We start from the raw sequence: 25,320 nt of genomic DNA, 5'->3' as shown, positions 1-25,320 counted from the left end.
TGCATTTGTCTTCTGTGTATACAGGGTAATAGCAAGAAAAACCTTTGGGCCAAGATCGGATTTCAAAGTGATACATATTGTGGTTGACACTACAATATCAGTTTATGGTCTTTAGAGGGACCTACACCTGGTCTTCAGCTTCTTTCTTGTTACTTTAACTGTCTTCTTTCTGCCTTCTCCCTTCCTCCCCTCTACCATCCCCCCCCAGATATTTGCTACAGTAGTAATCTATCAAGTATGTAAAAAGAACTATACTTCACATAAACTAGGATTTGAGTAGGCCTAGGGTTTATCACTGAATTTTCATTCTCATCTATAAAATGATAATCAAAGAGCCTACTTCATAGACTGTTGTGAGCATTAAAGTGAAATTATGTATTTAAAAATGTTTATAGAGTGCCCTACAAAGATAAGGCCATTGTAATTTATGGAAAATAAATATTTAATAGCTATGTTACTTGGGGCAGATTACTTCATCACTGAGCCCGTTTCCTCATCCTTTAAATGGCTGTGATGATATCTCAAGTATTTGAGGACATACTCAATACTGCCAGATGCTGGGAATACAAAGATAAGCAACTGAAGAATGGAGGGCAGCATGGTCTTTTAGGAGAGGGAGACTTGTAAATTATACTTAAAGGGTTTGGTACAATAACATGAGTGAACAAAATGTGCTGTAGCAGTTTACAGGAGGGCATCAGAGAATGTCACAGTAATTTTGTTAGGGTTAAACAAGATATAGGAAAAGTAGTACATCATGGACTCAAAAATGTTATACAGATGAAGTTAGTTAAATGTGTCCCACATGAATCAATAGCCTCAGCCATTATTTCATTTCCTCACAAGGCTTGTACTTAAATGTGTTTATTTCTTTGAGCAAGAGTTTATGAACTGGGGTGTTATGTACTCCTATAGTAGAATACCCTAAAAGTAATACCTTTTAATCTAAAAGGATTATTTTCACTACTTTATCGTCATTTTTTAGTTTATATTACTTGAATTAATTTAGGAAAAACTAAGAAATTTGTTCTTATTTTGGGAAAAGATTCCTCCTCCCATAACAATATTGTTACCATTAACATTTTGGTTGGTGTGTTCTCATCTTAATTATAAGAGTAACAATTTAGAAAATTTGGGACATACTTTTCCCAGAATAGGACCAAAAAATGTCTAATAACAAGAAAAGATACTCAAGCTAAACATCAGAAATGCAAAACAAAAAGATCTTTCTTAACCAGAAGATTGGCAAAAAATAATTTGGCAACATCAAGTCATAGCAAAAAATATAGAGGAAAGTCTGTTCTTGTAATACTGTCCACAAATGGTATAAATTAATTCAGCTATTTTGGAGATAATTTTTGCAAGTTGCAAGATATTATATAGTATATGATGGCTATTAATAGTTTTTTTTTTTTTAAACAGAGTAAACTGATTATTTGGGAGGAGTAGTCAAGGGAAACTTGAGCTCGTTCTGTAATATTTGCATTTCTGTTCCTGAGAAATTTAAAATACACCGAAGGGTACAGAGAACAATGTTATAAAAACTTTTCCTTACCACTTCCCCCTCCGAATTGATCATTTTTAACATTTTTGCCTCCAAGTCTTTAAGGGGGGAGGTAATATAGGTAAAAGGGAAATACTTTTTTAATAATAATTTAACCCTGTGATCATTACCATGAATTGCTTGAATTTTTTGTATTGAGAGAATGGTATAAATTACTCACGTAAATAGAACTTCAAAAACAATGTGATGTCCACACAACAATCTGTTATTACTTGTGTAGTATTAAATTTGCATACTACTTTAGAGTTTGTAAAATCACTTCATAAGAATGCTTTGGGAATGAGACTTTATTTAGTCATTTGTTCATTTTGTTTTAACTTGTTTGAAAATGATTTCCTAACTTTATTTTTAAATAATAGTCTTCATGTGACTGTAGAAGTATACGAAGCTTATTGTTGAAAAATACAGATAAGCACAGAAATTTCCTGAAATCCTACCTGTCAAGAGATAAATACTATTAACATGTTGGCATATAGTATATTCTTCCAAGGCTTTTTTTATGCCTGTGTAGCATAAACAATTTTTTTCAAAAATATTTTTTTAAATGTAATTCATTTCCTTCCTAACAACTTATTATGGAAATTTTTAAGCATAAAAATGCTGTGAAAAGAGCACAATGAGCATCTGTATATCATCAGCTATATCCAACAGTTAAGAATTTGCCATTTGGTTTGTATGTACATATGTGTCTTTAATTTTTCTGAAGCACGTGAAGTAAGAATGATATTCATCCTTAAATCCTTCAGCATACATGTTTTAAGAGTAAGGACCTACACAACCACAATACCATTATCACACCTAGGGAATTTGTTCTTTTTTTTAATATCTAATATCCAGTTCATATTCAGATTTCCCCAGTTTTTCACAAATGGTATTTTTAAATTTGCTGTTCCTACCTAATATATCGACCCTTGTTCCCTGTCATAATGTTCCCTTTATAATGTCTTTAATGACTACATTATATTCTATTGTGTGCATGATTTATAATTTATTAATCAGTTTCCTGTATTCAACCTTTTATGATCTTAAACAGTGCATTCTAGCACACAGTAGTCATTTGGTAAATAAGTGTTGAATGAAGGAAAGAAGCAGAGAAATATCTTAATAGAGAAATCTTTGTGACATCCCTGTTTATTTCCTTAAGAAATTTCTAGAACTGAATGCACAAATGTAAGACTTTTTAACACTGTCAAATCATCCTTTAGAAAGACTATCCACTGTTCACTGTGGTATGTTTAATATATAATCCATGTTGATTTACAATATGACAGCACCTCAGGGCAAGCCTCGGTACTTTAGTATTTGAGAAGAGCATAAATCGGGGTAGATCCAGTATCAGTCATTCCTATAGAGGGCTCTTTCCTTATACCTGTATCTGCTGCCACATTTTACAGAGGCTAGTTTGACTCCTCCAACCTTGCAATCTAACGACCTAATCTGGGGGTCCAGTTCCCTGCTCCTCAGATTTCCTTAATTATCTTGGCGAGGCCAGCCTTAAAAGGAAGTATATTCTGGAGAGGTGCAGATATCACTTGAAGATAACGTTTTACATAGAGCACTTTAGATTTTTGCTTTTTAAAAGTAAAGGCAGACTGCCTGCATGAGTGAATTTAAATCTCTTACCTCCAGCAAAACAAATTACCAGTGGCTTTAAAATGATAATCTCTTTTTCCAAAAGAAGAGTTGGAGAAGACCCTGTATTTCATATTAGCCATATCAAACTCCTTATAGGCCCAGATTAGGGGAAATGACTCATTTAAGGTAATATGGCTGGTTAGTATTGGAGTCGGGCATTGAACCCAGGTTACTTAGTCCAGTTTTGTTTCTTCTGTACTATATCTTTTCTTAAAACTGAACTTCTGTTTCTAAATGTGCCAGCAGGTGTCATCCATGGAATTGCAGAATAAGTGGCCCCCTTCCAATAAAAAAGTTACCCCCAAAATGGGGGAAATTTAAGGAAGTATAAATGAACAAGTCAAAAGTCCAAAGAATGCCCTTTTGACTATGGTTATTGCTTTTCAGCCTGAGGTCAAATTGGAACTTTTTCATGGGACATTTTGATTTGGCTCTGTGTTTTCATGTATATTTATGTATGCTGTAAACTGTAGATAGGACTGAATTTTCTGCTTGTAAAACTTTCAAATTAAAGTGACATTTTTCTAAGCCTATCTTTTTTTCTTCTTTCAGTTGTTTTAAATTACAAAAATAACATGTTGTAAATTTTAAAGATTCAAACAAACATTTTGGTTAAAAATTAGTCTCCCCTCAAATGACAATCTTTTTTTATTCATGCCACACCTAGAAGTATGTTACTAATTTATATATATTTTATACCTTTTACCTACTATCCTTATCCATTTGTGTACTGTGCATATTTTCATGTTAGAACACATGGCTGGACTATTTCTTTTAATGTTTGCATTGCATTCCAAAGCATGGGTTTGCTGTAATTTAATCATTCCATTTTGTTGGCTCTTAGAAGTAGAATTCATTCTGGGTCATTTAAATTTTTGATAAGTACTGCCAAAATGACCTCCAGAAAGGCTATATATAGTATTGAATTTCCATTTCCACCAGCAGTGTCTGTGAGCGCCCTTTTCTCCACCTATATCTGCCAAGGCAAGATGTTGATCTTTTTTATTTTAACTAGTCTGATGAGCAAGAAATAGCGCCTTCTTGCTTTGATTAGCATTTTTATAATTAAGCAAATGTTTATATTCTCTGCACATTGCAAATTCATGCCCTTTTACTTGGTTTTCAGTCTTACTTGGTTTTCAGTCTTAAGATTATTTGTCTTACTGAGTTTCGGGAGTTCTTTGTATATTAGAAATACTAACCCTTTATCCTATTGCTGATATTTTGTTTATGGTTTAGAATTTTTATGTAGTCAAATGTGCCCCTTTTTTCTTTCCTTTTTGGTTTCTAGGTTGTGTAATTTGCTTGAAAGATCTTTGCCAAGATTCCAAGAATCTTTCCCTATATTATTTTCTAATACTTCTACAGTTTAGCTTTTTATGTTTAATAGTGTGAAGTAGGTGTGTGCTTTTATTTTCATCCAGATGGTTAGCCAGTTGCTCCTGTTCTCTATCTTGGAAAAAAAATATTTGATCTTTTTAAATATGCTCAGCTTAAAAGTAAATTATTTGGAAAAGTGTATTTCGTTTTTTTAAAAAGTTGGGATTTTTGCCAAATAGAAAACTGGCTTGGTTGCTCTTTGCTCTCTAATTTTGAGAATAATTCAGATTGTTCATGTTTAATACTTACCATTTATCTTGATTTGAAAGCAGGGTGTTATAATAACTAAAGAGTCTCAGTTATTATTCCCATTTTATGTATGTTTGAGACCCAGATTGTCCTAAGGTCACAAAGTCAATTGGTGGCAGGGAAATACACTACTCTTGCGTATTGTTCATTTTCAGTAAACACCTTTCATGTTGTAGATACAAATATTTTAAAGCAGCAGATTGTTTACATTGTTTGGGTTATTTAAAGAACATTGGAATTGATTATAGGCCAGGCTTTGTGTGGTACCATGCAGTTTACTCAAACAGAGCCAGTTATGTCTGTATGCTGGGACATGATCTTTTTTCTAAAGGCTCTGTTTTAAAACTTTATCAATGAACTAATTTGATCCTTACAACAAACCTGTGAAGTTGAAATTATTTTCATCATTCTGAAAGGAGTTTGATATCACTTTGATAATTGCTACAAATAACTTTTTCTTTTGAAACACATAAAAGAATCTTTGTCTCTGTTCCTTCCAAATTCATTTGAACCAGCTCAGAATAATTGAGATACACTTAATATCTCTGGTTGTTAGGTGGCATGGCCCAAATATTGTTGAGTAGACTAACTATAACTAACTTGAGAATGAGACCTGGAGCTTCCCAGTCTGGTCATCAAAGTTAAGTTTAACTTTTTGGTTCATGTTAGTACTTAAGGCTAACAGTCTGGAGATTAACATATTACTATATATGTTTTCCTCCATATGCAGATAACATGTAGAAGGGTTGAAAAGACCAGCTCTCTTTCGCTTTTGATCGCGTGTGCGCGCGCGCGTGGGTGTGTGTGTAGAGAGAGAGAGTGCACGTGAGCACGAGTGATCTAGCATAAAATTGCTGCCCTTTAATCTGGAGCTAAAAGAAATAAACAAATAATATGGCTTATTCTTTACCAGGCACAATCTTATGAGATAGATTGTTTATTTTACAGAGGTTACTGACTGGTATACTAACTTGTCTAAGATCATAGAGCCAGTAAATGGAATTTAATCTCAGTTCTGTCTTGACTTCTGGGCCTTTCCGTTATGCTGTTGCCCTCTACTTCATTTTGACTTTCTTCCAGTAGTATTCTTCAGTCTCTAAATTAAAAAAAATAATCAACACATGTATGGTAGCAAATACCTTACTGAGATTTCTCCTCTCCACGATATATCTTTTGTCAGAATATTTTGTCATTAAAACCTAGCTTTTATTTAGAGATATACTCAGTCTAGCTTTTCCATAGAAAGTTTGTGCCTTTTCTACCTTCAGGATAGAGGATTTTTTATCCAGGAATAAAGAATTCCCCCTTACATATAGAGGAGGTTTAATCTTTAAAGGTGTTGTATATTTTCTTAAAACTCAGGATATGACAGAATTGGAGCTGAATAATGCAAAAGGATTGGAATTCTACTTTTTTGGTTTCTTGTACTGTCTTTATTGTATTTGACAGCCTATCATGTGGCTTTAGGGGAAATAGAAATACTTTACGCCTGTGTTCCATAAATGAAAATGAAAACATCATAGTGGTTAAGCAGACATTGTCTTGGAGATCTTTTTGTGAAATGATGGTTCCTAATGTTTTTCAAGTTATGGATCTCTTTAAGAAGCCAATAAAAGCTATCAGTTATCGTCCTAGAAAAATAACATATGCAAAAGTTTTCCATAGAATTTCAGGATTTTTATGGTGAGCCTTCAGTATAGGACAAGAAAAAAATCTAAAGATTTCTCCACATGTCTTTAAGAGGCTATCCAAATTACTATGTTGTTCTTATATTTCCTACTGTATATATGTTTTTAGACTAAAGGTGAAATTGGGCTAATTGTTTTACTTTTGCTAACGGTGTCTTCTGCTTAATGCAACTTTAATCTCTAAAAATCCAAATTTTTAAAACCAGGATTATGGCTGGTGTTATGTAAGGATTTATCTTATGTATTGTATTGATCTTGTAACTGTTTATTTCCAGCTTTGCTTTGGCCACTAGGAAGTTGTAATTTAATTGTGCATTTTTGTGTACTGACTTTCATTGCTTTTATATTAGCATTGCTTCTAATCTTCCTTTTTCTCTGATTTTTTTTTAACATTTTTGTACACATAGCTAGTTATCTCATAGCACCCATCGCAATGCCTCACGCATCTTCTGTTCATTTATATAGTATTTGTTGATTGGAAAGATACAGATTGAATAAATTGTATAAATTGGTTTTCTCAGTTGAAAATTTCACCAAAAGAGTTTAATGTGACTTAGATTTTTTTTTTTAGCTTCATTAAATATTTGTTGGATAGTTGTTCATTTATGAATATACTAAGTGACAGTTTCTATGCTGGTGACAGGAATGCAAAGATAAATAGACACAGTCCCACTCATGCAGAACTCATTCCTGTGGTGTTGATTGAGGGTATGTGCAGGGTACAGAGGAGGGAGAGATCGATTTTACTTGGGAAGGGGGATATCTGAAATAGCTTCATAGAGGAGGTGATGTTAAGCTAAGCTCTAGGGGATATGGTGAGAGCAGCTGTTTTTGCAGAGAGCAAAATTTGAGTCAGGGTATCAAAAGTCTTGAATGTTAAGGAAACTAAAAAGCTTGATATGGTTAAAGCATGTGGGGGAACCGAGGGGAATATTATGTAATGGCCCTGGTAAGTGGTAAACAGGGACTAGATCCTAGAGGTCTTGGATGCTGGGTTAGGTAAGGAGTTTGCACTTGATAATGTAGGTAGATTTTGAGTTTGAGGAAGATTGCTCTGGCAGCAATGTGGAGGATGGAATGGAGAGATCTAGCAGGATAAAGTCTTACTTCAAAATATTTTTAATTTATGGGCTTTTCAAACACAAGTTAGAAAATACTGTGTGACAGACCCCCATGTACCTGTTACCCAGCTTCAACAGTTATCAACACGTGGCTATTCTTGTTTTATTTAGACTTCACTCCCTCCCTAATTATTTAAAAATTACTGTGTAACAAATTGGCAAATCATAATAATATCTAACAAAGTGCCTCAAGTTTGGCTGTGCAGCTAAAGCACCTAAATAGCTTGGAAAAAAAAGTTCCCACATATGTACTGAGTTAGATATTTGTATGGCCAGACACTTTTAGTTTTCAAAATAAGTCTTGGTTGATTTTGCACAGCAAGTGTTGAGAACTACAGATTTATTTTAAGATAATTTTCAGGTAGATAGACTTCTGATGGATGTGTTTTCCTGACCTCACTGAATGCCACCTGTGGCTATTCTACATGAAGTGCACCTATTAAATAGTGGCAGGCTTTTCTGTGGTTAAGTTCTTGACATTTGAATATAGAGTACTGGTTTAAAGACTGATGTCTTAAACTTCTGTTAGAGGTGGGCAAGACTTGAAAAAGCACTTGAATCTTTGACATTGGATGTGTTGGATAGGGAATAACCCAGTCAGTGTTGTTATTGATCTTGTGTGCCAAATCCAGCCACAAGGAAGGAAGGGTAAGGGCGACAGATTATTCTTACAGGGTAGACTGGGGTTATTCTAAGCATCAATTTAAAATGTGTAGAGTAGGAGTCTTTCCTTAATTTGCATAACTTTGACAGCAGTCATTGCTGTTTTTATTTTTTGTTGGGAATGCTAAGAAGGGCTCTTTGGCATGCTGGCATTTCCTCTTTACTGGCAAAACTGATCTACAACTTTGGTGAGCTCTGTTGTGTTGCCAAATTCTTTTGATGTCAGTTTCTCTAAGTAATTGGAAGTAATGACCAGAAGGATAACTTCTGAATCTGCAGCTTCCCAGGACAGTAGGGTAGAAGATGTATAGGAGATGCATTCTGACATCTTTCATTTATCTAAAGTCACTGCTGGAGGTATCAGATTCCTCTCTCTTTGAGTATATTGAAGTGCAGAAAAGCACCAAGAGCAAGCCTATACACTTACCTGAGGTATAGTGTTTTCAGGTTTTAAAGAAGAGATTCTGTTTAGGTATTTCTGCAGATAATTTCCAGATTTGTCTTGGGTGAGTAAAGGCTATTCCTCAGTTACTTTATTATTATTGTGTGTGTGTTTTCCTTAACAGCAGCAAACATTAGGCAGTTACTATGCACTATTTTTTCTGCATGCAGTTTTTAAAATTAAATTTATTGGGGGTAATATTGATTAATAATAATTTTCAAGTGTACAACATAATTTAGCATCTGTATACTCTATCAGTTGCTTTATTATTACATCTTATCAGTATCCAATAAAATCCAGGTCACCAATACTTGGGGTCATGTTTTATGTGGTCTAGGATAGGGATATTGATGTCTGTAGGTGGGGGGTGGCAGGGTAGATTGTGCATATAGATATTTCGTGTACTGTGGAGTTGTGGAGCAAATTTGATGTGAATCCAGATTATGCCACCTACTGGGTACGTGACTACTCTTGGCTTCAGTAAACTGAGAACAGCCTTCATTTCCAAGTTGTTTTAGAGATAATGCATAATAGATGGTCAGTAAATGTTAGCTGTTGTTATGGTAAATGGATTCTCAGCCTATTTGTTGGGTGAATATTAATGTAAATAATCAAGCAATAGACTAAATGGAAAGGCCTGACAATCTGGTGGTATCCCCTTTAACAAATCAGTTAATGTTATGTCTGTGCTTCTGTAATCAAATAATGAATAATGGGTTTCAAGATTCGGCTTGCTGCTTCCTGACATGATAGATGGTCCAGACAGTTCTCACTTTCAGAGACTGCAGAGAGGCAAAGGAAATCACTTACTGCAAGGCAAAAATAATCGAGTATTTTGCTTTGTGGCACGTTGGAGTTTAGTGTTTTTTAAGCATTTTTGATTAAAAACTGCCATAAAGCTTTTCCATGCTTTCGGGGAATTTTAGGCTGACTTTGATTGATCTACACTCCGATACATGTTGCAGCAGTTCTTAACCTACCAATAATGAACCAAGTCAATAAATATTGAGTGCTCGCTGTGTGCCAAACTTAAGGATCAAGGAGCAAAAAGCATAGGAAAGACGCTCCAAGAGCAGGCAGCAGCCAATCCAAGGTATTTGTTTAGATAATATTGTTCTTAATTTGATGCATGCCCTTTGGCTCAGGGGTCGCTGTTTTCTACCTTAAGAAAAATTGTACAAAAGAAAAATTCTCGTAAATGGATGCATGATTGTAGAAAATATGGAAAGATCTGAAAAGCATGAAGCATAAATAAAACTGTGTTATCCTGCCACCTAGAGGCAACCACTGATAATGTTTGTTTCTTCCCTTCCCAACCCTGTGGCAGACATTTTCTCATTAATAGTCAGGGAAGTGATTGGTACAGGTTACAATATAAGCACATAGGAAGGGACACTCAGTCAAGTTTTAATAGATTGGGGAGAGGATTGTCCTAATTCTGGTTAGTATTTGTGCTGTTCATAATAAGTGTTCATTATGTTAAGGGGAAATAGTGAGAGGCCAACAGTATCCTACCCTTAAGTTTCATAGGGATTTTCTTTCCATTAACTTCACTTTCCCACCCTTCCCCTCTACCTTTCAATGACGCCATAATTCTCTGCTTATGTTTACAACCAACCTTTTCAAAAGTTTTCTATACATGCTATGTATATTGCCTCACTTCCCATTGATTCCCTGATTGTTTTTCCTTTCCCACAACCTCATTGATAATATTGCTTCTCAAGTTATCTCTATTCCCAGTTTCAGTGGACATTTTCTGGACATACCTCATTTTGGCATTTGACACAATTGATCAGTCTTGCCATCTTTTGTCTTTCATGATACTGTGAACTAGTTTTGCTCCTACCTTACTGGCCTCTCCTTTGCCTTACCTTTAAATGTTAGATCAAATAAGAACTCATTCTGGGCTTCTTTCTTTCTTTCTTGTAAATAATCATCTTCAGACCTGTGGCTTCAAGTACTGTATATGTTGACAATCATAGATTTTTTTCTCAGTGCATACTTCTTTTCTGAACTGCATTCTACAAATATATACGTACCTATCATATGGAAGATGCTGTGCTAGATGTTAAGAGCTTAACACTGTAGAAAATCAAACTAGTTATATTGATAGTTGCTATGAGAGAAGCAGGGTACCATAATAGAAAAATAACAATTGGACCAGCTTTAAGTGGGTTGCCATGGGAAGCCACCTTGGGTCTTATTTTCAAGTTAGTTTCTCAAATGGAACTAGCTGTGGGAAGAATGAGGGTGTGGGGCAGAAGCATTCCAATGGGAATAGCATTTGTAAAGGTCTAGAAGCCAGAAAGAACTTAGAGTGGTCCAGAAACTAAACAGAAAGACTAATGTGGCTGTGAAGAGAGGAGGTTGGAAAAAGTTAAAGGAGTACAACTCATGCCCTGTGGGTCATGGTTAGAGTTTGGATGTAATTTTAGGGAAACCGTTAAAAGATTTTAAGGAAGTAGCATGAGCTGGTTTATGTTTTAAGAAGATTACTTTTGCTGCTCTCCGGAGAATGGATTGGATAAAAGTGTGAAAGTGGGGAGATTAGTTATCCCTATTTCACAGTTGAGGAAACAAGTGCACAGAGGCTGATTTGTCCATGCTCAAACAGTGAGTAAGTGATACAGCAGTGATTCTCATGTGGGTTTCTTGATTCTGAGCCTGTATTCTGATCTGGTGCTTCTCCAACTTTAATATATGAGTCACCTGAATGTCTTGTCTTACTAAAATAAAGATAGATTCCTCAGGTTTGGGTGGGGCCTGAGAGTCTGTGTTTTTAATAACTCCCAGGTGGTGTCACTGCTGCTGATCCTTCAACCATACTTTGAATAGTAAGGCTAATCTACTACTACACTCAACTGCTGTTGAGCCAGATTTGGGAACTGCAGGTGGCCTTTACCCTTAAGCTGATTTATATTGAAAGTCATTGGAAATTTAATCAGCTGGAGGTGATTACCACAGAGCAAGCTACCCTTTAAAGAGCAACTTTCCTCACTCTTTTCATTGTACACACTTATCTTAATGTAAACCCTACAAAACCAAGATTCAAACCTCAAAGGTAAATGAAGTTTGGGGGAATAAAGAATTGAAAAAAGAAATGGTTGATTAAATGGAAGTCATGGTAATAGCTATGGATGGTGGTTCATAATAATTCATTAGCTTTCTTAAAGTTGATCTTTGTAACCTAAGTTTAGAAAGAAATGTTTACTACATGTAGAGGTTACTTAATGCTGGAGTTCTTGTCTGACCCAACAAAGGAACTAGGCCATGTTCAGGAATTTGTTTAGAACTAACTTCTTTTTGTTAGAGACTTTTTTTATGTAATGGATTTTCACCTGTTTAACTTCTAAGCATTAGGTAGAACTCTTTCCCTAGTTACTGTTCCAATTATTAGTGAAAATGACAATATCTGAGCTTCTCACCTTGTGCCCCAGTTTCTTCTCTTGCAATAATTTTTTGAACAATAGGATCCAACAATGTAGAAGAATCTGTCACAAGTTTATATTTTCATCTGCAGGCATTTATGTAGTAATAAAACTGGTAAAGTGAACAGCGTGTTATTAAAGCATGAACTTGGGAGTCAGGCTTGGATTTAGTTCGTGGTGCCAAGATTCCCTAACTAGGCAAGGTACTTAATTTATCTGAGCCTCAGTTTTCTATCTGTAAATGAGGACAAACTTGGCTTGACTGGTGAAGATTATATGAAAGACAATTATATGAAGCCCCTTGGCAGCACGTCTCAAAGTATGTTCTTTGGGATACTTAAATTGGTGGACTTTCAGTAGATGTCACTTGAAAAAATGGTTCTTTGCCCTAATAAGTTTCCTTTACCCAAGATTTCTTAGAGCCATTAGTAATGTCAGTCAGCCATGTGACTGTCCTAAAAGAAGGGGAATTCCATTTGTAATATTTTCCAAATTACTGGAACCTTGTCTTCCTTCATGGAGCAAGATATTCTAAGTGCTTTGGAAAATCCCAGCATAAGTATTATCTAGCTTGTAATGGGCACTCAAAAATATTCTCCCTTCCCACTGTAAAACCAGCTTAGAAATAGAATAGGAACAAAAATCTTGTATTTTCTTAATTGATATCTTATGGAAAGTGATATGTTTCCTTTTTTAGATTATAGATGTTTCTTGCAACAGACATAAAAACCAGGTTAATTTTGCACTTGTTACAGGGATGTATGTGTGTTCATATGTTTTGGCTTGTTTCTTTTAATTGGGTGCCTATAATGTGAATCTGTTTATAAAAAGTTTGGAACTGGAACACTGTGGAAACTAAAAAAGGAAAGTGCACTTGCTTGCCTAGAACCTCGACAGCCAGAGCATGAGCATGGGACCTATGCTTGACCAATCAGATGCTCACACTTGAGACTTTGCGTCTGGAGTCACTGATACCTGAGGCAAATAACCTAAGACCATTTAGAAATCATTCTGCCACCAGCAGTAGCTTCTAGACATCCAGAAATTGGTGTTGGCAGTGTAGGTACCCCCAACTAAGCTGTGTGTTTGGGAGATCCTGGGCTATAGTTCCAGGCTGTATCGCTTCTTTGGTTCCTCCTGTTTTCTGAATGTGGATCTCTAAGCCTTCCTGTTGGTTCTGTGAGCTACCAGTTATCCTCCAAGTAAATAACCTTTCTTTTATTAGCCAGAGTTCATTGTTCTTAACCCAGACCCTTGAATGCTATAATAAACATGGGGTGTATATCTTTTTTAAAGTTAGTGTTTTTATTTCCTGTGGATAAATACCCAGAAGTGGAATTGCTGGATCGTGTTTTTAGTTTTTTGAGGATCTTCCATACTGTTTTCCATTGTTGCTGAACCAATGTACATTCCCACCAGCAGTGCACAAGAGTTTTCCTTTGTCCACACCCTCACCACATCAGCCATTTTGTGTTAATTTTTGTATCAAAGTATGAGACACAAGTTAAAGTTCATCTTTTTTTGCCTATAGATGTCTGCTCTGGCACCATTTGTTAATAAAACTATGCTTTGAATTGCTTTTTCCTTTAGCAAAAATCAGTTGGGCATATTTGTATGGGTCTCTGGTCTATTTATATATGTGTATATAACTCTTCCAGTACTATATAAACAGTTGCAATTTCTGTAGATGTATGTATCCATATAGATAAATACATAGATATATGTATAACAAGTCTTAAAATCAGATAGAGTGATTCCTCCCTCTTTTCTTTTTCAAAATTGCTTTAGCTATTGTAGTCCTTTGCCTTTCTGTATACATTTTAGGATAATCTTAGTTTACAAAAACATCTTGCTGGGATTTAGATAGGAACCGCATTAAACCTATATATAAATTTGAGTAGAATTGACATCTTTATTATGTTGAGTCTTTTTAATCCATAAACATGGTATATCTCTTCATATATTTAGGTCTTTGATTTTTTTAAATCAGCATTGTGGTTTTTAGCATACAAGCCCTATACATGCTTTGTTAGATTTATACCTAAGTATTTCGATGTTTTTTTGAGCAACCGTGAGGCATTATTGTACTTTTTAGTTTAGAGTCCACATGTCCATTGCCAATATGTAGAAATATGATTGATCTGTGTGTTTAGCTTGTATCCTGCAACTTTGCTGAGATTACTTATTAGTTTTGGGAGGTTTTTTTGTAGATTCCTTGGGATTTTCTATTTAGGTAATCTTTTGTCATCTGCAAATAGGGACAGTTTTATTTCTTCCTTTCTGATCTCTGTACCTGTTATTACCTTTTCTTACCTTATTGCATTGACTAGAACTTCCAACACTGTGTTGAATAGTGAGAGTGGACATTCTTAATTTTGGAGGGAAAGCATTCAGTGATTTGGGTTGTATGGTATCGATAGTATACAGCAGAGGCAATCTAACAGCCTCCCAGCAAATGATTACAGCCATAGTAGTATGATGGCCACTTGCTCTAAGTAATGGGTGTGAGAAATTTTGTGAGAAAAATCAAGCCTGAGAGTAAATGTATAAATAGCTCACTTATGATTTACACTACATGGATCTGATTGTTGCCAGAATCCTGTTGGCCTCATTTTAGATATTTGGAAGTTGTTGGTGACAGATATTTTGTTCATTTTCTGTTAGATGTTGAGGTGATTTTTTTTTTTTAAGTAAATTGGTATTATATACCTTAACTGTGAACCGTAGAGGGAAAACATCTTTTTTTTTCTTTAGGAATGGTCTCTGCAGAAACATGAGAACATATTCTGGATTTTTCACCAACTCTTCCTGAATGACCATTGGTTGAATGGGTGCCGGCCATGCAGGCATATATATGTTATTTCCACAGTACCGAGTATATTGGACTAAATCTAGGCCAAAAGTTGCCTAAAATTTATACTTGGGCTTGTTCAGATTTATATTATGACAACCTCCTTGGGCGAGGTGGGGCATTGACCTCCAGTGACTGCTTTGTAGCAAATACACATTGTTAGCAGAAATCTTTGGTGTGTAAAGAGCTTACAGTTCACTTCTACCTCTGTGCATGTGTCCTGTTTGCCAATGGGAGAAACCTTCGTTTCTACCTGAGCCTTAGCCAGAGCACCTTGAAGGGACCTGTCTGCCATCAGGGATCAACTAGGTTTCTACTGTGGGTCTAAATCAGACTGTTGTTCACTTTTGAGCCTTCCAAATTACATGACCTTAGTTCTGTGCTCAGGACATTTGTACTGGGAGTCTTATACTCCATTTCCTAATTAAAAATAAAATATTATGTTGCCTTCATTCTTATGGTACAACTAATATATTTTTGTGGGTTAAAAACAGTAAAAGATACAGAGGTGCACAGAAAACAATCCTACATAATCCATTTTGTTAGCAATGAGTTAACATTTTGATACATAACCTTTCTAGCTATTTTTTATACGTAGGTTTATAGTGTTCATTCTGTTTTGTAACTTTTATTTCACCACGAACATCTTTGTGTGCTGTTGTATATAATTGTGTGCAATATTTTTAACAGTTGTGCAATATTTCATTTTAAACTAATTATATTTTGGACATTTGATCCTTTCCAGTTTTTCACTATTATACAAATGATCACGCAGTGTGAATTCTTGTTGTTAAATATTTATGTACATCCTTCTGACTTTCTTTGGATAAGTTCCCAGAAATGCAATTGCTAAGTTTTCTAGAAAACTACATGGATATGAATGGTGAATTTTCCATCTTGAGGTGTGTTAAAAACATTGAACTCTTTTATATTCGATTATGAATTGAAGAGATTTGTAAGTAAAAAAAGACGTTTTAATTTTGGCTTAAATTTGTTATAGATTTTTCCAGAAAATGGATGTGGGTCAGTTTTATCTGGAGAGATTATTTATCCCTCCCTACCTCATAGCTGTGCCTCTGATGTGGCATGGCATCATAACTCCAGAGTTTTTATTTTAAACATTTTGTATGCTCTTCATTCTATATTGTCTATATCTAAGCATGTAGAGTTCAAGATTGCAACTTTAATTCTCACTTTTGGGATTTGATTTTCAGATCATAAAACAAAATCGAAAACATGAAAGTAGACAGGACTAAACTGAAAAAGACACCTACTGAGGCTGTAAGTATCCAAAAATTTGCTCTGTTTTTTTTATTTCAGAAAAAAATCCTTGCCATCAGTTCACCCATACTGGTCTTCCAAATAGATCACGCTTATATACAAAGTGCAGCAAAACAATCAAATTTTCTTTTGAACTTTCATTGATTAAAAAGTGAATAAGCTAAGTGACCAGTGAAAAGTGAGCACTAAACACTTTGTAGCTAGCTGTATGTACCTGAAGTAGGCTCTCTGGCTGCTGTTTGTTCTATGCATCAAAAGGCTCTATGGTAATAATGGCAAGATCAGATGTGGGTTAAAATTCTTTCTGTACTTGTGGGATCTTTTTCAATTTCGTTTTCTAGAAAATTAAAGTGGTAGCACCTTTCTGACTAGATTTGTTATGAGGCCAGGGTTTAGCTTTCCTTATTACTGATTCTTAAATGCAGTTCAGCTTAACCCGTGTATTGGTTGGCCATGTCAGATGATTTATGTCAGCAGTAAAAAAAGACAGCTTCATTTATTCTATTAAACTGCATTCTGAGGTTAAGAAAGTATTGCATTTTTATGACACGCTCGTAGACTCTTTGTGCTGTAGTTCTAGGAGCACAAGCTCTGGAATTAGACATGGGTTTGAGGCTTACCAGATTTTTGTGGCTGAGACTTTATTAAATTCCACATTTCCACATCTGTAAAATAAAGTTGGTAATTCCTCCCTCCTTTATGTGACACAGTTGCTTAGCAAAGTATCTGGTGCATAATCAGTTCATTTTCTAAATACTAGGTTTTTAAAAAAACTGTAAGTACCCGACATGTATCACCAATAGATAGCACTATTAACATTTTGTTATTTTTCTTCCAGATTATTGCATGGGTAGTTCTCCTGACCTTTTCACTCAGCGTTATATTAATGAGCGTGAGAAGTGCTGTTTTCCCATACCTTCTCTGGCATTATAGATTATCTTTTAAATTTTTGTTAATACGTGGGGAAGAACTATTTCACTGTTCTAATTTACATGCTTTAATACATGCATTTTCAAATTCATTGGCCTTATATCACTTGTCTGCTCATGCTGTTATTTTTGTATTTGATATTAGAATGTCAGTTTCTTACTGAATGCCATATATAGAGTATATTCATTTTTGATATCTGTTGCAAATACTTTTATTTCCTTTTGATTTTGTTTCATGTGTTTTGGCACCTAGAGTTTTTGACAGGTACTCAAAATTTTTTTTTTTTTGAAACTGAAGAGCAGAAAGAAATGTTGCCTTAAGAAACTATACAAATAATGGAAATGTGAAGTACTTTATCCAAGAGACAGAGGCACATGACAAGCTGGGGAAAATATTTGTAACTCATTGTAGTTAATGTCTTTAGCTAAATCAGTAGGAGAGATAAATATCCCAATAACAAAATGTGCATAGGCCATTTTAGAAAAGAACAGTCGGTAAACTTGCAGAATAATTCAGCCTTGTAGATCATCAGAGAAATGCAAATTAAAATTATTTTTCCTTTACTTAGTAGATTGTTAAGGATTTGTACATTGATTCACACCTGTATACAAATTTCCTGGTCCACAACATTTGATAGCTAGTAGCAAATTACTTAGGATAAACTCACAAAGTGAAATTTTTAGATCATTGACTATGTATGTTTTTAATAAGGCTTGAAGATGCCTATTTTTCTCTAGCATACCCAATTTCCCCTTCCTATAACCAATAATAAGTATTATTTTAAAGAACTTTCTAAATTTAATTTCTTTTACCTTTTGACCCCTTTACTCATTTTACCCACTCCTTGCCTCTGGCAACCACTAGTCTGTATCTATGAGCTTGATTTTCCTTGTTTTTTATTTTTTTTTAACTCCATAGATGAGATCATATATTTGTCTTTCTGACTTATTTCACTTAGCCTGATGCCCTCAAGGTCCACCCATGTTGTCAAAAATGGCAAGATTTCAATTAATGACTGAGTAGTGTTTCGTTATATATGTATACTACATCTTTTCTATCCATTTGTTTATAGATGGATACTTAGCTTGCTTCCATATCTTGGCTATTGTAAATAATGCTGCAGTGAACATAGGGGTGCATATAATCCTTTCAAATTAGTGTTTTTTTTCATTTTCATTTCATTTTCATCTGATAAATATCCAGAAGTGGAATTGCTGGTTCATATGGTAGTTCTGTTTTTAATTTTCTTGAAGAACTACCATACTGTTTTCCATAGTGGGTGCACAAGAAAGACATTTATTGATGAACTTTGTGTTTCAGCAGCTGTGCAAAGGATTTTTTCCCTTGATTTGATATATTTATTGAAGCAAATCGATATAAACCATAGCAGTTGGTATGCAGCCGTTGAACTGTCACGTGCTTTCATTTTCATTACTATGAGTAAAGAAAATCACACTCAGTATAGCAGGGACAAGATGGTAAAGATGTACTTTTTGTCCCTGGTGCATTCTGCAAACTGCAGAGTCCAGAGCAGGGACCTTGACACTCAGAAAAGCCCGTGTGGCTTGCTACAGGACCTTGATGAAGATTGAATGCCTGATTCTGAGATAGATAACAAGTGATTATAGGACCCAAATGTTCATCATGAACTGGGTGTTGTATCACCTATAGAATCATAAAATTAGATCTGCATAGCTGCATTCCATTAGAAATTGAAGTTATATTTGATACTAGGCCCAAGTAGGTCCTGAAGGCACAAGTGAACTGAGTATATGGTTCAGATTTCCATGTTATCTGTTTCTACTGCTTCACCATCCCTCCCTTGACCTATATATGACTTCCAGAAGAGGAGGAACAAGTGCAGGCCTGGTTTATGGAAGGATTTTATGCCAAGGATTTAACATGCATTTAATTAACACAAAAATTTAAGGTAGCTTTAATCTCACTTTAGAGGAAGAAAAGGTTTGGGACTTAGCTTAAAGAAAACAATTTACCTTAAGCCAGCCCCTGTTGTTCCACATTTTGTTTTGAGTACTGAAAATACTTCTAGTTTAAATCACAACAATACTGCTTCATTTTACAGAAGAGGATACTGAGATTCAAAGAGGTAGCTTTCTAACTATCTAATTCCGAAGTCCATGTTCTTTTTAACAATATGCTGTCTCTCAATATTTAGGTTCCTATTGTGTGAGATCAGTGCTTTATGTATGTGGCAAACATTTGAGCTTCACATGTGTTTTACTAGTTATTAGAACTGTTTTCCTGATAAGAAAACTATGGCTTTCACATGTTTGCCATTCCTAGTGCCACTATCACTGTTCAGATTCTCATTCACTTAACCATTTATTAACTCATGCAACAAATACTTTTTGAGTGCCAGGCACTGATACACACACACACACACACACACACACACTAAGATTACAATAGTGAGCAAAAAAAAGATGTATTTCTTTCTTCATGGAGTTTACAAGGGAGGTAGACATTAATTAGATAATCACAAATAAACATTTGATTAAAACCATGTTAGTAAGATGCACCTAGGACTCTGAAAACATATAACAGGATTTAGCCTAAATTAGAGAAGTCAGTGAATGCTTCCCTGAGGAAATGACTATTGAATGAGTCCAGAGGATGGAGGATGGTAAGAAGAGTCTTCTAGACAGAATGAACAGCATATGCAAAGGCCCTGAGGTGGGAGAAAGCATGGCACACTCAAAAGACTCAGAAAAGACATTGCAGAAGACCAAGACCAGGCCACATAAGGTCACATCAAGCTGTTTGCCTTTATCTTAAGCGCAGTGAGAAGCAGAAGGGTAACACGATCAGATTTAAAAAGAGAAAAAACGAAAACTGGCTTAGTGGTTGGATTTGCTCATGATCAAACAAGCTGAAAACTGAACCCAGATTTATTTGGTTCCAAATCTAGGCCCATTCCCAGGATATCATACTACCGTAGAGTTAAAGAGCAAGTGTAATAACTTTGAGCTGCCATCCGTTAAGAGAAGGCTTCTCAGTCCCAGTCCCTATCCCTGCTTCCACTTTCAGACACTATAAATTCTCAATCCACACATTGTTACCTGACAAACAGATCCTTTAATCAGTAAAAGAGAGCAGGCATGTATGGATATGGGAACCCCAAGTAAATAAGGATGGAGTCCTAGTTGTACAAAGTTCAGAAGCTCTTTGCCCTACTATTACTAGAGGGTTTCCTGTTATAGCAAAATATAGCCATTGTTAGTCTTCACCTTTAACTGTGAATTTACTGGGATTTTTCAGTGTTCTTCTTCCTTCAACATGCTTATCAAGCATTCTGATTAACTTCTGGACCATGGTACAGATTCCTTCTTTATTTTCATTTGATGTTTAACTTATTTCCGTTATTTCTATTGACTGTACTCTTCTAAGTAGTTTGTCTACATCTACAGGTTTATATGTGTTTAAACAATGCACATATGGATTGTTTCATTATAAGATTTCCATTTTAATCCCAAGTGATCATCAGGTAAATTTCCACTTTTCTTCAGTAGTACATTCTATCAAAAGTGAAATTGCTGAGTGTGTTGGCTTAACGATTTCTTTTCCCGTTCTTCCTCTTTATGTCTCCCTTATACTTTAAAACACCCTTTGTGAGTACCTGTTTGTTTTTCTCAGCCTGCAGACTGCAGAGCCTTAATAGACAAACTCAAAGTTTGTAATGATGAGCAACTACTCTTGGAACTGCAGCAGATCAAAACATGGAACATTGGAAAGGTATGTGAATTCATGTTCCCAAAAGACAGGGCTCCCTGGACTAGAACATTTTGTTTGCTCTGGTTTGAAAGAGAAACCATAATGAGGTAGCCTCATTCATCAGTTACTTAAAAAGCATCAGTGTATGTCTAGCACAGCTCCGGATCAGTAGCTTTTAGCCTATGAAAGGTTGCCAAGGAAATTTTGAAAGAAATCTGAAAGGAGAATTTTGCTAGCTGAGGAAGAGGAACATTTATATAGATGATAAAGAATCTCAGCCACAAAATTCCTTTAGTTTTACTGATAACATGAGTTTGAGATAGTCTTAGTATTTTACTTTTAGTTTAAAAGAATCTTCTTGAGATAACTAAAAGTGAACACTTCTGATAAAATGGGTTCTGGCAGGGAGAGTCCTTGTGTTTGTAGGCCTTAGAATGTAGTCAGGATTCTTTGAAGACTTAACAAGGGGTTTTGTGGCATCTACTGGTGTTAGTATACTTTGGATATAACAATGAATTCAGGTCCACATGGTTCAAAGTACAATCTTTCTCATGGGTTTCTGTACTGGTGGAAGATTGAAGAGAAGCAACGGTGAGAAGTGTCATGCTCAGCAATTCATTGTAGCAACACTCAGCTCAAAACACCGCACAGCACTTTTACCTTAATCTTATATCTTCCTCTTCCTCTCTCCAGTGTGAGTTATATCACTGGGTGGATCTGTTGGACCGCTTTGATGGAATTCTGGCAGATGCTGGACAGACGGTGGAGAATATGTCATGGATGCTCGTGTGTGATAGGCCGGAAAGAGAACAACTGAAAATGCTTCTCTTGGCTGTGTTGAACTTCACAGCCTTGCTCATTGAGTACAGCTTTTCCCGGCATCTGTACAGTTCCATAGAGGTAGGAGAGGTTCAAGCCTATGTGATCTGTTCTTAACTAGAATTGTTCATGTCCAAAAATAAGGAAATTGCTGTTTCTCTCTGATGAATGCTTCTTTCCTTTTCATTACGGAGCTCTGGGCTTTTCCATGTGAAAGACAATGATAGGATATTTCATGGATATAGATACCCTTCACAGGATTGATGGGAAAGTTCTTTACTATCACCTTCACCCTATCTTTTGAGATTCAAGAAATTAATGACAATGTAATACATGTATTGAAGTATTCTTGCTAATTTACAGGTAGTGATCTTTGTTCCAGGTTATTAGAGCAGCCCCACATTACTTTTAAACTTAGAAGTAGCTTGATTTCTTTGATACATTACTTACTATTTTTCTAAGTTTCAGTGTGCTGCTTTTCAATCTCTTCCCTTTCCCCCCAAGTGAATATTAATAGCATACTATGTTCTTAAAAAGTAAAGTGGGCACAGGAATTAGTGATCTTTTGAATTGGTCAAAAATCACTATAAGAAGAAACTCTTTTCCTTTAGCCTGACTTTAGATTTTTTATCACTGTTGGTTAAGGGCCCTGTTGTGTGTTAATTTTCCTTAGTCTTCGGTAAAGAACCAGAATAAGAACAAACAAGTAGAAAATAGCTTAGGAAAAGAAGTGGAATGACTGAACTTAAGGCACTCAAGAGTTTTAAGTAGGGAGTGGATAAGCAGTCTGGTGAAGAGGAAATAGATTAGCTGCAAAAGGAAGTCCATGGCCTTTGGGATAATAATCAGCAACTAGAAATACCTGGGTTCATGTCCAGCTGAATTACATACTGATTCTAATGCTGACCAAATGCTTCAATATATTGGTGACTTTTGATTGTTTTAAAAAACCAAAATAGTCGCTCTTGGGTTGCATTTACATACACTTTGCCCTAACAATCATATGTCACTAGATGTTGGTATCTTTAGCTTCTATATGAAGAACCCTGTATTTTAATTAACTCCAATTTTATTTTTGTCATAAAGGATGCAGAAGGAGTATAAAATTATTTTACACTCCAACTTTAGTTGGAGACAGTGTTGTTGAGTTCCACTATGTATTAAAATATATATGTTTCTTTATAATAATCTGTTTCTTTCTGTGGGGGCACTTATGAATTTTGAACTCAATTTTTTAACTTTTATTGGACTTTCTGACTTGGGAGATTGGAAGCTCTTGCAGACAAGGTTATATGTTGTAAGTGCTCAAATATTTATAAATGTTTTTTGTATTACTAAACTTCTCGATAGCTTTGTAAATGTTGACAAATCTATTACTACATTGGCATTTTTAAGTTTTCAAGGCCTAGAGTGCTTGATACCATGAACTTGCCCTTTTTTGTCCCCTGTAGCATTTGACAACTTTGTTGGCTTCCTCTGATATGCAAGTGGTGCTGGCAGTCCTTAATCTTCTGTATGTGTTTAGCAAAAGATCAAATTACATCACACGCCTTGGATCTGACAAGAGAACTCCACTGCTAACCCGGCTACAACATTTGGCAGAGGTGAGTCATGGGTGGAGAGTTGGAAGGGCACAAAAATTGGACCATTTAGTACCTTTTACAGGTGTCCCTTGCAGTTCAAAATGAATTAGGCATTCCTAAATTAACTTTACTAGCCTAATTGAGTAGAACTGTTGGAGCCCACTTAGCTAGGTTCCCAAAAAACCTAAGAAGTATCCTTAACTACTGCGAAGTAATTTTGAGGGATTTCATGAATCCCTGCTCACAAAGCAGAATCTCTTTGTTCAAAATTGGCAGCTTCTCTTCTGGAAAGAAAGGTCAAAATCAGATTCTACTTGGGAAGGGAGTATGGTGCAATATAAGATCTGGATCTGCGTCCTAGCCCTGCTTATTATCTCTGATAGTAGTTTTCATCTGGGAATGTAATATATCTACCTTAAGAGTAGTTTTAGAATAAAAAAAATAAAGAATACTTAGTTTTGTGCTCAGTAATTGGTTTGTGATGGTAGTAATTGTAATTTAAGGCAAAAGCTCTCGTATAAAAGTTCAGCTCAACCAAACTTGTCCAGTGTTCCTAGAGACAAATTGTCAATACATAGGTTTGAGAAAGGTAGCCACTGCTAGCGGAGAAAGCTTGGTAAGGCTGACTTTTAAAGCTGATAACTGGTTACCTTCCAAATAATAACTCAAGTTTCAGGCTATTTTTAAGTGTATAATTACTTAAAAATTATTTTTATATGATTGTAAATGTAACCTGTGTTTTGAAAATTCTAGGACATGTAGGAAAGTATAAAGAGAATATCAACCACCTGTAATTCATCCAGATGGAGCCTCCCGTACAATTTGAGCACATTTTCTTCTTGCATTTACAAATATGTATATATAGAAACACAACCTGTTTTTTTAAAAATTGTAAATATTATTTCTTGCTATTAAAAAATGCAAGACAGTTCAACATTGGATCCTCAAGTAACAGTTAAAAGGAAAAGGAAGCCATATGTCAGTAGATGCTTCAAAAGCATTTGATAAAATTCAGCACATTAATAAAAACTAATATAAACTCTTAGGAAGCTAGGAAAAGAAACTTTAAATTTATAAATTATCTGCCAGAAGTCATAATGGAAGAACTCTGAAGCATTTTCATTGAATTCAAAAGTTACACAAAAATGCCACCTATTACTTTTGTCACTTAAGTTTGTAGTAGAGATCCTAACCAATATAGCAAAAGAAATGAAGGATACATATTAAAAGAGGAAACTCATTATTGTTTGTAGGTGATGGGATTGAAGCTCTTGGTTTTCTGGAGAGACAATATAAAATTATTAGAACGAGTGAAAGTACAGTGAGGTAACCAAGTAAACAATAGACAGAAACAAATGGCTCCTCCATATGTTAGTAATAATAACCAGTTACAAAAATGACCTCATTCACTGTATCAACGAGTAGAGTGTCTTTAAAATAAGCCACATCGGGTAAAACTATAAATTTAAGAGAAGATAATGTAGAAGATTATATTGTGATCTACTGTTGGGGAAGGCATTCTTAAAAATCCTAAAGCATAAACCATATGGTAAAAATTTGAATTTTATATTACTAAATTAAGACTTCCTTTTCAATGGAAAACATCGTAGTTCAGTGCTACTCTTCAGGTGTTTACAACGGAATGTAAATCAGCATACTGCTTTTTTTCTTCATCAAGAAAAATTTCATTTGAATAGTGTACTTACTCAGGTGGTTGAATAACATTCTTGGTGCAAACTCATTTTGTTATGGATCAGTAACACATTCAAACAGTTGATATGGACAACATTAAACATCACTGTTGGAGGCAAAGGTTAACAGACTGGTGATAGGATTGAGAGGTATTCAGCAGTATTTTAAAATTGACAGGAGACTGTTAATGTAAACTATCCAAGGAACTCTTACAAGTCAACAAAGATAAACAAAGGATATGAATTGACAGTTCACAGACCCA

At 35.2% G+C, this 25,320-nt stretch overlaps 1 protein-coding gene across 1 annotated transcript in view; it reads left to right on the top strand.

The window, feature by feature from the left end:
- The window catches only part of HUWE1 (HECT, UBA and WWE domain containing E3 ubiquitin protein ligase 1), a 162,401-nt gene that overhangs the window by 9,351 nt on the left and 127,730 nt on the right, over positions 1 to 25,320 (top strand). The window contains exons 3-6 of the mRNA XM_039851453.1: positions 16,236 to 16,302; positions 20,887 to 20,985; positions 21,658 to 21,864; positions 23,235 to 23,387. Of these exons, the coding sequence (XP_039707387.1) occupies positions 16,258 to 16,302; positions 20,887 to 20,985; positions 21,658 to 21,864; positions 23,235 to 23,387 (504 nt within the window). The 5' untranslated portion in view covers positions 16,236 to 16,257. The remainder of the gene's footprint in view (positions 1 to 16,235; positions 16,303 to 20,886; positions 20,986 to 21,657; positions 21,865 to 23,234; positions 23,388 to 25,320) is intronic.

Source organism: Pteropus medius, unplaced genomic scaffold, assembly GCF_902729225.1.
Source record: "Pteropus medius unplaced genomic scaffold, Ma_sr-lr_union100, whole genome shotgun sequence".
NCBI lineage: Eukaryota > Metazoa > Chordata > Mammalia > Chiroptera > Pteropodidae > Pteropus > Pteropus medius.
The sequence above is the reverse complement of the archived record's forward strand: the minus strand, read 5'-3'. Positions and strand labels throughout refer to the sequence as shown.